At 44.9% G+C, this 13,743-nt stretch overlaps 1 protein-coding gene across 1 annotated transcript in view; it reads left to right on the top strand.

The window, feature by feature from the left end:
* The window catches only part of LOC117529385 (M-phase phosphoprotein 9), a 57,937-nt gene that overhangs the window by 41,597 nt on the left and 2,597 nt on the right, over positions 1–13,743 (top strand). Inside the window, exons 19-22 of the mRNA XM_034192156.1 lie at positions 120–380; positions 1,682–1,802; positions 2,883–2,974; positions 7,169–7,341. Coding sequence (XP_034048047.1) covers positions 120–380; positions 1,682–1,802; positions 2,883–2,974; positions 7,169–7,341 — 647 coding nt within the window. The remainder of the gene's footprint in view (positions 1–119; positions 381–1,681; positions 1,803–2,882; positions 2,975–7,168; positions 7,342–13,743) is intronic.

Genomic DNA, 13,743 nt, shown 5'->3' with positions numbered 1-13,743 from the left:
AAAGATCTTTGAATGGCAAAAGTTCCCCCTCAGTGTGTGTGAAGCTTTGTGACTCCTAATCAGAACCTAAAGCTGATTATTTTACATTAACTCAACCTGCCTGTGGTTTACTGATTCAGGGGTTGGCCATCAGAGGACCACAGTGGCCTTCATGGAGCGAAGACACAAAGAGCCCATTCAGGAGCGAATTCGATTGTCAGCAGAGAGAGATGCTGCTAAACCTATGGTGGTCGGCCCTGAGCGCAGAGGAGGGAGGTGTCATCCTGGAGCAGAGAGCACTGGAGCTCTGCTCAGAGCTCAGAGGAGTCTGTCTCCAGATGGCCATAGGTCGTCTTCTCTGCCTCCTCCAGCACAGCGAAACATTCCTACAACTTCACCCAGTACGTACGTTTACTTCAAATCCAAAGTTAATATTGTTTTTAAAATGACTGCTTATACAGTTAGCCTTACCTTAGCCTAGCCATCCTCCTCCATTGCAGTTGAGGCTGTCTCACACACAGTGCAAACAAGTCGAGGGCCACATAGGCGCTAGTTCTCTTAGAGCCAGCACGACCGAGATGGTTAAATACACTGCTTGTTAGTAGCCCTTAGTAGCACTTAGTGATTTTCCCGTCAGGCTGGAATTTGACCCGAGGATCTTCTGGTGTCAAGCCCAACGTCTTAACCACTAGACCATCACCTCCGCACTGGATTATAAATTGCAGGGCTTCTCAAACCAGTAAAAATGGGATATATACTCCGGAAAATATGGTAGTTAAACCCCCTAGAAAATCATTTATTTCAGTTTCAATTTATTTTCATTTATATAGCGCCAAATCACAACAGAGTTGCCTCAAGGCACTTCACACAGGTAAGATCTAACCTTACCAACCCCCAGAGCAACAGTGGTAAGAAAAACTCCCTCTGAGGAAGAAACCTCAAGCAGACCAGACTCAAAGGGGTGACCCTCTGCTTGGGCCATGATACAGACATAAATTACAGAAACAATTCACAGAACAATTCACGGACGAATATACAAGAATTGCTGTTGGTGCACAGGACAGGAGGGTCGTCAACACAAATACAACTCCAACTAAAAACAACAGAATGCACCAGTTAGTAGAAAATCTGGAGCCGCTTGCCCCCCCCCCGACCCCCCGACCCCTCATCCTCCTCCCACCCCTACTTTTCCTCTCCCTCCTCCACCCACATCCCTGCTAAATACAGTATAAACACAGTGGAGTTACATATTTCTGCATATCAGATGGACATCTTCCAATATGGTTGAACTTTTCCTCTCCCTCCTCCACCCACATCCCTGCTAAATACAGTATAAACACAGTGGAGTTACATATTTCTGCATATCAGATGGACATCTTCCAATATGGTTGAACATATTTCTGTGAAGGAGAGCATGTCAAATGTCAAAAAAAAAAAATGACAGCATAAAACCGACCCCCAGGAACACAAGGCTGGCAAATAATGGATATATGTACAATTTTATGAAGAGTAAAACTATTTATGTCTTTCTATCGGCTTATCGAAACTTAAAACTATTTATTTCTTTCTATCGGCTTATCGAAACTTTAATCAATTTTGGTTCCATGAGAAAAGTCATGCCCAAAGAAGTATGAGAATTATAATGATGTAAAGCCTTTTAACAGAATGTGTTCTTAATTCTGTATTGTTCTTTTCCTTTAAGCAAAGAGAGAAACTTTACTCATGCCGCTGTCTGCCAAGTCCAGCCCTAAACGCTGTCCAACTGAGAATTACTCCACTGCTTTTGGCCACATGATGCCGAGAGAGGAACACCTGGTCAGAAGGTGAGGAAAACACTCACAGCACAGCCCTGCATGAGAAAGTGCAGAAGATAGTCCAAAGTGCTTTCAGATATCTTTCTGAGCCAGAGTAGAGACGGAACTCCAACTTTGAGTTTAATTTTTATCCAACATCTCCAAATAAACCTCATCTTCAAACCAAGCTGAAATACAGGTAAAGTTTCTCAGAGTGCGTATTACCATGGTTACTCCCAAGATGCAATACTTGATCCTGTATTTTGACCCCAACCCAGAAGTGCAGTTCCTTGACTGGCCACTTGAGGCTGCCTCCAAAATAGAGCACATTCCCATAGAAGTGCGCTTTAAAATGTCCAACCTTAGAGCAGAAATAAACATGTTTACAGTCTGGTACAAAAAAGCAAAAAAAAAAAAAACTTTTCTCCTTCAGTTCTTAGTTTAAGGCATTTTAGTCCATGAAGGTCTGCGTAACTGTGGGCGTGGTTACTTCGAGTGACAAAGGCTGAACCGGTCACTCGTAGTGACCGGTTCGTAGCCTCTGACTGTAACTCAGTCCACTCTTGTGTTGTTGCTGTGTCTGTTTGTTGTGCGGTGAAACACCATAACAGATCATCTTAAGACATCTGTGTTGCAATATTTGTCCTTAGTGAAACTCTCGCCTTATTTATTGTTGTATGTTAACAGTTAGTACTTTTAGCAGCTGTTGGTAGCTTCATCCGTTACTGTATGATTACTGAGGAAATACGCGGCTCGTTAAGTTTACTGTGCACACCAAAGTAAATCGTTAGGAGTCCCCAAATACCCAAACTGAGATTAGCCTGTTAGCTTGTGCTTTGGACTCGAAGAGAGGGGTGTGTTCAGGCATTTTTCATCACACACTGAGCCACCCATGCTCCACCCCTTTGTGCATTAATGAATTCACCGTGAATCAGTGCAGGCGGGGCTCCCAACATGGTGACGCCCAGACATGGGTGTCATTTCGGCTATTGCGGGTCTCTATAGAGAACCAGTGGATGATGTCACGCAGGCTTTGTGCAGTGTATATATATATATACACATTCTGTGGGTTACACGAATGACAAAGAAAACACTGTGTACGTTTTACAGGTTTGAAGGACAATTTGACCAGAGACGCCATTCATTCCACATCAGCACACCCCGGAAAAGACTCCAGTTTCCATCACCTGATGCAGAAGATGGTAACAGCGCTAAAAAATGAGTGATATCAAATTTATTGCCAAGTTAAGTTCTCACATACAAGGAATTTGATCTGGTGTTTTGGTGCATAAGCAACAATAATAAAAAAGGAAAAAAATACTTCTGTAAAAAGTCAAATACTCAAGTAGGCAAGACTGTGTTCACTGTTAAATAAATATAACGTAGTGGGATGGGGCTGTGCAGGTGTACAGTACCTTTCAGTGCAGGGACGACCAATCTGTACTTTGGGGCAGGGGGTAAATGGGGTGTCTGCTTCTGTTTCACTCTGCTCAGACTACAGAACTACGAGATGCTTCATATTAAGCTAGAAGTAGCATGCAAACCAACTTGGTAGTGCACAGGGTTCTAGCCACGACGGCCGGCGCTGGGCGGCCCTGCCCGGCATTGCAGATTTCCACCTAGCTCTCGGGTTCAATTTAGCTGTGCCACCCAGCACAAAATTTATGAAAAATGAACTGAAATGTTGAAACGTATTTCAAGCTTATAGAGCAGTGGTGTCCAAAATGTTGCAGAAAAGGCAGAGAGGGTGCAGGTTTTCTTTGCGGCCACTGACTTCAGCAGGTAATTTCATTGATTAACATCACTTTGAGCAGATGGGAGGAGTTCATCAGTGAAATCACCTGCTGGAGTCAGTGGCTGCAAAGAAAACCTGCACCCTCTGCCCTTTTTGGAATACTTTGGACACCACTGTTATAGAGTCATAGTTTGGCAATTTTATCAAATCGCAAACAGCAGAGATCAGAGAGTCAGCGTGTTATGTGGCCACAGCGGTGCACTGTGAAGGGCAGCAGCTGAAAACAGCGTCTCTGCTCTGAAATGAATTTAAAAAAAAAATCTACCATGAAAATCCAACATTAATCCAGAGGTCCTGTGTCCGTGTGTGATGATATATTCAGAAATTTACAGTTTATTTTACATTTGAAAGGCTTCGTGTTTCCAAAGAGCTTCGAGTTTGAAACACAGCAGATGTGATCAGTGAGGGAGGGGGGAGAGAGAGAGAGAGAGGAGGGGTGGAGAGGAGGAGGGGCACAGCATCAGTGAAAGAGGAAAGTGAAACTGATTCACAAAGTTTTTCATTTAAAAGAGCAGGTTTGACAAATCAGTCCAGGTTCAGCTCTTGTTCAAACAAGGCAGTTAGGTGTTATATATGTAGCAAGGTGAAGTCCGGATTGAAAAGATGTTCCTGCTTGCTTAGCTAGCGGAGAATTCCCCTTTGGCTGACCTGGTAGAGTCTTGTTCTCGAGTGTGAGCAATCCGGTGTTCGAATCCCACCGCCGTCCCTGCCACAAAAATAAGCTGTTTAAAAAGAAATGTCGTACAATCCCACTCAAAAATGTTGAAAAAAAAAACTGTCAGGATGACAGAAAAACTACCTGTTTCACTGGATTAAAAACTACTGTGTGTCATTTTTGAAGAAGAGAGTAAATGATAGGTCCATTAAGTATTAATATGTTTTTAACATTTTCAACATTATTTAGTTTATTAACAGACTTTGACAGAAACATGGAACAAATAACTTTGATCTTACAAATATTACAACATAAATATAATTTTGTTTATTATTCTTGCTTTCAATGCATCTAAAATGAGTTAAAATAGGGTTTGCCAAGAATGTTTTAGTGGTATAAAACCCCTATAGCTTTGGGGCCTCGCGGGGCCCACAGCTCCCCAAAGCTATGAGCCACAATCACATAATTTAGCCGGCACTAAAATGGTCCTAGGTAGAACCCTGGTAGTGCATCACTGGACATAGCATGATCCAACTCTGTATTGCAGCACGGTTGGGTTGGACACTCATCACCCCAACAGAGGTTAGTCTTTTAGTTTACCTTGTCAGTAACTAGGTAACTCTTAAAGGGCAAATGTGCAGTTTTGGTTAGTTTTTGACAGTTTCGTCTTTTTTTTTTTTTTTTTGGTCATATTCTTCTCTAAGGAGCTCCCCCTACAACCTGTGGGTGACGTCAAGCAGAGTTTGTCCAGTATTCAGTCTATGCTTCTCACAGGTGTAGACACTGCCATCTTGTGGCCATGGATGATAATGCAGTATTTTTCATATACGGTGTACATAAACGACTTCCAAAACGAGCTTAAAAAAATAAAACATGACTTGTACTATAAAAATATATTTGCTTTTGTCCCATTCATGCGTTTTTGTCGATCACCATAATTCTCAAATGAGGCACCGTCGTGTTCCCAAACAGCAGAGACTGTGCTATGGACATGGGCTGAAATAAGATCTAGTCTCCTGCTGAAGTTGCTTTGGGGAAATGCTGTGTAGCAAAGTGAGTTCTGCACAGAGGAAAAAGTTCCACACTTGTAGTCGCTGTATTCATTCAGCACACCTGCATGCTGAACTGAAAGGCCTGGAACAAAATTGTCCAGGACCAGTACGAGTACATGTGTCATTAGACTCCAAACCAAAGTATATGTATTTCTTCTGTTCTGCTGAACAGATTATTCAACAAGTGACATCATCAGTGTCCTTTTTCCATCCTTATTGTTAAAAAAAAAAAAAAAAAAAAAAACCTTCTTGTTTGTGTCTGTAACATGGTCCCTGTGCTGTGGTTTGTCTTTACTACTTAATCCTGAACAAAATATTGTGGTTTTGGATCCTAATGTGGGGTTTTAATCAAACCCTTAGAAACTTGGGGGCTGAAGAAGATGCATTTCTGAGACATTTACAGTATTTTACGGATTGTAAAGGGCATCGCAGTGTAAGTCACAGATGTCAAAAAATGAATTACGAAGAGCAAAAAAACATACAGGTTCCACTGTGGTATAAGTTGCATTTATTTTCAAATGTGATGTTACCACTTCATGCAGCAAGAAGCAAAATTAATTTAATCAGTGCGTTATCTATTTATAACACAAATGACATATTAAGGAGAACAAGCTACAAGCTTGTTAATGTTATTGAACCAAGCACAAAACACAAGGAAAATGCCCTTTTTTTTTTACCCCTGAACAGGCGATCATGTGTGTTTTAAATGTTTGAAAATTTTTGGAAAACATTTGTCAAAGATAGCATCTTAGCAGTCTTGTCACTGCTGTTCTTGTCTCACAAAGTCCAAACAAGTTTTGTGCCAAACAGTTATAGAAGTTATGTTCTCTTTTTATTCTCTGTTAATTTTTTTTTTTCCAGAGTGTGGTCTTTCAGTTGCAGAGCATTATTTATTAAATTTCATTGTTCTTTGAGACAAAACGTTTTTCTCATTCAGAGTTGTTACTGCTGCTTCTGCTCTGCAGTGTGAATCACCACAGCATCTTATTCCGTATCCGGGAGCAGCATGTTGTGTGTATATGGTGCCATCTTGTGGCCATATATGAGAATGCAGTATTTATTCATTTATTTATTTATTTATTTATTTTTATTTTTTTTACATATATAAGTTCCTTTGCAATGTAATTCACAGAACCTCCCAAACTAGTTTAAAAAAATGCAACTTGTTTTCTGGAAAATATGGTAAATTACATTTTTTTTAAAAGTTTTTAACAGTGAAAGAGGTGTTTGTTTTTTAAATTTAATTTGAGCTGCAATTGCAGTTCAGTTTGATATAAACTCAGTAATAGGGCAGCGCAGTCTCGTTTGAACCCTGCGTGATATCATGGGATTTGACCACTTATGGGGACAGCTGCTCCCGTTGCACGATATATACACAGCATAACTTCACACGGGAAAATGGTGTACTGTTTTGTTTTTGGCTGCAGTTGCGAAAAGTGTTGTTCTTTTCAGTTCCCAGTGGAGAAGGGAAGACGTTGTGTTGTTAAGTGTTAGCCTACACAGCTAACTAGAGTAGCTACGTTCTCTCGCCTGCAGAATTGCCTCGACACGTTTGAGCACCGGGTCATAAACCAACCACAACACATGTCCACTTTCCATCCCATCCTCACTTTTTCTTTGCATTATCACATTGTTTGCGTCTAATTTACCCCAAAACTCAGGGAAAGTGCCATGTTTCTGTCACCGGAGGTAGAGAAATTATGTGTCATATTTTGCCTTTTTAGGCAAAATATGGGTTGGGTCCACCCTGAAATGAGACTGCGGTGCCCAATAACTGTGTAGTTTTTAATTTTAGATGCACTTACGGCAGCAGACTGCACACTATACATTCGTGACGGTTTCCTAGAAACAATAACAATGTGTCGTATGATAAATGATTGTTAATGTCCTTTAGACGTGCAGCAGCCCGAGTCGTCTGGTTGTGTGAATCCACCTGAAGGTGACTCCCGGCTGGGCTGGGAGGAGCAGGGCGCTGACCTGCAGGTCTCCTGCGAGGATTCCTCTCCACTGCACTCACTGGCCGACGCCGAGAGACTGTTTGATGAGCTGACACAGGAAAAATTACAGGCAAGCTGACAGTTGAACACATCAGAGTGTTTCCTGGTTTCCATCAATCACTTTTTATGGCTTTGCTATCAGGTGGTCACCGGGCCTCAGTCATCAGCAAAAAGAAAAAAATCAAAACAGGCTCACCTTCAGCACACAGGCATAAATAGAGGACGACTCATCCCCGTTACACCTCTTATGTAACCTGGACTTTTTGCTTTCATTGCCACTGCTAAATGACTTCTATTTTTGGAAAATTCATATCCGCTGGCTCCCCTTTCTACCCCCTCCCTCTGTCCTGGTCATGCTGTGTTCTCATTTGCACAGTAAACACAGCGTGCATATTTATAGGTCTTCTGTATAATGGAATAAGTATGGCACACCACATCACCGTGATCTGCTGGAGGCAGAACGATGGATTACATCTGATGTGCAGATTAAGGTTTTTCCTCTCTCGCCTTTCCTGCCATACGTGCTGCTGTGTAGTGGCACTAATGAGGGAAAAGGCCTGGAAATAAAAGTAAAACAAATGCACAGAATTAATTATTTCACTGTGCAAGTATTGTGTTTTGATATTAGGTGGAAGTGTGATGAGACAAACTTGGTCTACATTATTTAAGAGAGATGATGGAAAAAATAACTAAAAATCCCACAAATGAAGTGATATATAGGTAAGGAGGCGGATTTTGTAGCTGATGCGTTCTTTGACTGGGAACCAGTGAAGTTTCTTGAGGATGGGAATGATGTGCTGCCGGGGCTTGGTGTGAGTTAGCACCCTGGCAGCTGAGTTCTGGACATACTGCAGGCTGTCTAGGGCGTTGTTGGTCAACCCAATAGTGTTGTCATCTTTATTTTGATGCTGTGGGCTGAGTTAAGTGAATTCAGTTGTAATTCAGTTGTAGTCCATGAGCCAGTAGTCAATTTCAAACTAATTAGTTAATTAGCAGATTATGAACCCCAGGAAGGACAAAGAAGTACGGTGGAACTCGCACTTCTCGCCCTTCACAAACAACCGGTTCTCCAACAACCGCTGAAGGACCTGACGTACATGTTGCACATAAGTCTCAGGATCCGGGGAGAAGATGAGGATATTGTCAAGGTATACGAAGACGAACCGATGCAGGAAGTCCCGCAAGACGTCATTAACCAAGGCTTGGAACGTCGCGGGCGCATTGGTGAGACCGAACGGAATGACCAGGTACTCAAAGTGACCTAACGGGGTGTTAAACGCCATCTTCCACTCGTCTCCCTTCCGGATCCGAACCAGGTGATACGCATTCCTAAGATCCAACTTGGTGAAAATTTGGGCTCCATGCAAGGGCGTGAACACTGAATCTAACAGAGGCAGCGGGTATAGATTGCAAACCATGATTTCGTTCAGCCCTCTGTAGTCAATGCATGGACGGAGTCCGCCGTCCTTCTTGCCCACAAAAAAGAAACCTGCACCCATCGGGGAAGTGGAGTTCCAGATCAACCTGGCAGCTAAAGAGTCCCGGATGTAGGTCTCCATTGATTCGTGCTCAGGACGTGAGAGATTGTACAACCTGCTGGACGGGTACTCAGCGCCCGGGATCAAATCAATGGTACAATCATACGGACGGTGTGGGGGAAGAGTGAGTGCCAGGTCTTTGCTGAAGACGTCAGCAAGATCATGGTACTCCTCAGGCACCGCCGACAGATTGGGGGGGACTTTAACCTCCTCGTTAGCTGTCACAGCGGGTGGAACCGAGGATCCTAAGCATTCCCGGTGGCAGGTTTCGCTCCACTGCGTCACTACCCCAGACGGCCAATCTATCCGGGGATTGTGCTTAACCATCCATGGAAATCCCAAAATCACTCGGTATGTAGAAGGTGTTACATAGAACACAATCTCCTCCCTGTGATTCCCAGACACAACCAGAGTCACGGGCTGTGTCTGGTGTGTGATTAACGGGAGAAGGGTGCCATTTAGTGCCCGTACCTTCAATGGTGAAGGTAGAGCCACTAGAGGGAGCCCCACCTCCCTAGCCCTTCTGCTATCCAGCAGATTCCCTTCCAACCCCGTGTCCACAAGTGCTGGGGCGTGAAGGGTAAGATCCCCACTCAGGATCGTCACTGGGATGCGTGCGGATCTACGGGATCTCCCCGCGTGAATGTTATGGCCCACCCTTAGCCCAGTCTCTAGGGGCGGGCGTTGTAGTTTAACCGCTTGGGGCAGTTCTTTTGTATGTGCTCACTCGAGCCACAGAAAAAACATTCTCCTCCGTTGTCTGTCATTAGATTTTACTTTAGCCCTGCTCGTGTCCATAGCTTCGTCAGCAGGGGGAGCTGTTGCCACACAGAGCTCTCCGGCTGTGGAGCGTGAGGACGGCGGCACCCTTTCGGACCCGGAAGGAAGAGGGACGGCTCGCGCCCGGCCACGCCCTTCGCCCCACTCCCAACGGTGTTCCTCTAATCGGTTGTCTAACCGTATGACCAGGTCGATAAGCCCGTCAAAATCCCGCGGCTCATCCTTAGCCAGCAGATGCTCCTTCTGGACCGGAGACCGTCCGTTTATGAAGGCGGCACGGAGTGCAACAGTATTCCAGCTGGAACTCGCAGCCGCGATGCGGAAGTCAACTGCATACTCGGCTGCACTCCGACATCCCTGTCTCATTGACAGCAGCACGGTCGAAGCGGTCTCGCCTCTATTGGGATGATCAAACACCTGTTTAAACTCCCTCACAAACCCAGTATATGTGGTTAGGAGCTGTGAATTTTGCTCCCAGAGCACCGTAGCCCAGGCGTGTGCCTCTCCTCGAAGCAAATTTATAACATAAGCCACCCGGCCGGCATCTGACGCGTACATGACGGGACGCTGTGAAAAGACGAGTGAACACTGCATCAAGAAGTCAGCGCACGTCTCGACACAACCTCCGTACGGTTCCGGAGGGCTTATGTATGCCTATGGGAAGGGGGGGGGTTTGTTGAATCAGCACTGGAATGTCTGTATTCGGTGCTTGAACAGCAGGAGGAGGTGCTGCAGCAGCGCCCTGCGTGCGCGCTTCCACCTGGGCGGTGAGAGCCTCCATCCTCTGATTGAGTATAACATTCTGCTCGGTCACCAAGTCCAACCGAGCAGTGAAGGCGGTTAAGATTTGCTGCAGCTCACCTAACACACCTCCTGCCGGCGCCTGTGCACCCTGCGTTTCCATTGGTGGTTCACTTGATGGTTGACGCCCCTCGGGATCCATGACGCTGGCCGAGAAATCCTGTTGGGAAAGTGTAGGGACACGGACCCACAACAGGGGGCGTAAATGAACGGACAGTGGAATAAGCCAAAATACAACAATTTAATGTTGTGAATGTGCACAACAGAAAAACAGACAAACACAATTTAGAATAGCAGTCAATAATACAAGGTGACGTGTGGGCAGGCTCGAGGATAGAAGACGCCTGTCCAGAGAAGAGCCGGATCCCACACGCTTTCCACTGCCAGCGGATCTGGAGCACACCGGAGCCACCAAGCGCTGAGTCCCCAGGTGGCCACTGCCTCCGACTGTCAGATCTGGTACTGCTGGCAGGAAGGACAGGTGATGGTGGGTGCGTGAACACCCAGCAAACAGTCAGTACAAGGGTGGGAAACACCTCCACCTGTTAATCACAATACTCCCGAAATAAATGCAGATCCTGATGTCACACTAGCAGTCCACAACTGAGATGCGGAGTACGCCAACTCCCCAAACACAACGACTACTCCTTAGCGTACAAAAGGTTCGTCTGCAAAGTTAGGGATTACACACACAGAAGTAAAGACGTTACTACTGTAATGTTTTTGCAGGCTGAGCAGTTTACCTGACGGGTAGACGATTTCTCGGCAGGGAGGTGGAGTTGCTGCTCGGCTTTTATGGGATGTGGTGATTGATGATTGATGTGTGACAGCTGTCACTCCTGGCTGCTCCTGGGAGGTGGCAGCGCCCTCTCATGCCCGAAGCCCGCACTTCAGGCAGGGCGCCCTCTGGTGATGGGCCAGCAGTACCTCCTCTTCAGCGGCCCACACAACATTAGTACCACTTAAGGTGACGGAACAGCACTTGGAATCCAGCCTCAGTGCACCACGGCCTATACAAAAATGCATGGTGGCCATCCCAGGGTGGTGGCTGTAGCCAGGTAGAAGTCAGTGAAGAATTCCACTGGGGTCAAAACTGAAAAATGCTCCAATCATATTCTAAAGAGGTATAGTTTGGACTACCTGTGACAGAATATTATGGACGTTATGGAATTAAAAGTAGCAAAAGTGGCGACAAAGGTCATTTTCAGTTTGTACAAGGGTCAAAAGTAAAAACTGCTTCTACTTTTGGTAAAAAAACAAAACAAATGCAAATTATGCATGACGTGCCTGCATGCAGCATACGAGGTCTGTTAGAAAAGTATCATACCTTTTTATTTTTTTCAAAAACCTGATGGATTTGAATCACGTGTGCTTGCATGAGCAAACCTTGAACCTTCGTGCGCATGCGTTAAAGTAGACCTGCATTGAAATAAATGTGATCAGATTTCAGAAAGAAATAGCTGATATGTATTTATAAGACCCTTGTGAATGCAGTAAAGTAAATCTGTAAGCCCAAATTTGTAATTCAGCAGAGAAATCTTCGTTTAAAAATGACAAATTTACAGCTAAAATTTAGCCCTCTGTGAAAACAGTTTGTACAGCCGTATCATTTCCATGACGTCAGGGACAAGACGACGCACTCCCGCCTTCAGTCCGATCCCGCATTGAAATTGATTTTATCTGTTAGTAATGTTACTTATACACGTCCTGGTTTCAACATCCAAAAGTAAGCTGCAATGAATGTGAGATACAGATCTGTGTGCTCAGATCAGCAACGACATCGATAGCGGGCGCCGTTCTTCCTCTCCCGCTCTCTGCCTCCGCTACACTCACTGTTTTAATGCGAAGCGGCCGGTACACCTGTTGCTGCAAGGACAGACTTCTTGCGGCAAAATCCACAGCACCGCACGTCTCGGCAATCGGAGCCCCAGAGCTCCATGGACGCTGAGAGAGGTTTATATGTTTTTAATGACTGGGATTCTTTGCGGGTCTCGCCTCCATATCCCGCGAAGGTACCGGAGGCGAAAGACAGTAGATTTTCATTGCGACACCACTCAATCAAACGGGCGTATGAAAAAGTCCCCCAAAATCATTTTCAAGCACAAATAAAAGAAATGTGTACTCACCAAACGTGCCGCAAGACAATATGAAGTTTTAAAAAAAGTAGATCCTTCCGTATAAGACAAGAAAAAGGTGCAGATGCAAACTGACGTAAATCCACAAATTACAATTGGCGCAATGCATGCTGGGAGAGGGTCTTGTCCGTGGCGTCTTGGCAGCATCCATGATGAGAGGGACAGTTTGCGGAGGGCTAAATGTTAGCTGTAATTTTGTCATTTTCAAATGAAGATTTCTCCATTGAATGACAGATCTGGGCTTGCAGATTTACTTTACTACATTCAGAAGGATCTCATGTGTAAATGTAAGTCATTTTATGTTCAAAAAATCTGACTGCATTTTTTTCAATGCAGGTCTCCTTTAACTTTTTCACGCCTGTCGATTGCATCATTTTCTGGTAAGCAGCCTTTGTGTGGGACGTGTGCAGTGCGCTCGGCGGATTTTAATTTCAAGGAAAAAGACGGAAGGACTGGAGCAGCGCCGCATCAAATTTTGTCAGAAACTGGGCAACAGCCAGGTGGAAAGCATTCGGATTGGAAAGCATTCGGATTATTCAGACGGCTTTCGGTGACAATGCTATGGGCATCACACAGATTGAGGAGTGGTACAACCGGTTTAAAGACGTCCGCACAATGGTGGAGAGCGAGCCGCGCTCCGGTCGGCCATCAACATGCTGAAATGACCAGATCATTTCCAAAGTGAACTCTGTGGTGATGCGGGACCGTTGTGTGACTATCCGAGAAATTGCGGAAGAGGTGGACATCAGCACTTTTTCGGTACATTCCACTGTAGAAGACAGAAAATTTGGCCACGAAAAGAGTGGCGGTGAAATTCATGCTGCTTCTGATGGCGGAGCAAAAGCGCCTTCATGTTGAAGTCTCACAGGACATGCTGTGACATGCCCACCTCTTCCACAATTTCTCGGATAGTCACACGACTGAAAAGTCACCGAAAGCCGTCTGAATCATCCGAATGGTTTCCACCTGGCTGTCGCCCAGTTTCTGGCAAAATTTGATGCGGCGCTGCTCCAGTTGTTCCGTCTTTTTCCTTGAAATGAAAATCCGCCGAACGCTGCACATGTCCCACACAAAGGCTGCTTACCAGAAAATGATACAATCGACAGGCGTGAAAAAGTTCACGCATGCGCACAAAGGTTCAAGGTTTGCTCATGCAAGCACACGATTCAAATCCATCAGGTTTTTGCAAAAAATAAAAAGGTCTGATACTTTTCTAAC

The sequence above is a fragment of the Thalassophryne amazonica genome, chromosome 17 (assembly GCF_902500255.1).
Source record: "Thalassophryne amazonica chromosome 17, fThaAma1.1, whole genome shotgun sequence".
NCBI lineage: Eukaryota > Metazoa > Chordata > Actinopteri > Batrachoidiformes > Batrachoididae > Thalassophryne > Thalassophryne amazonica.
This window is presented reverse-complemented; position numbering and strand designations above follow the sequence as displayed.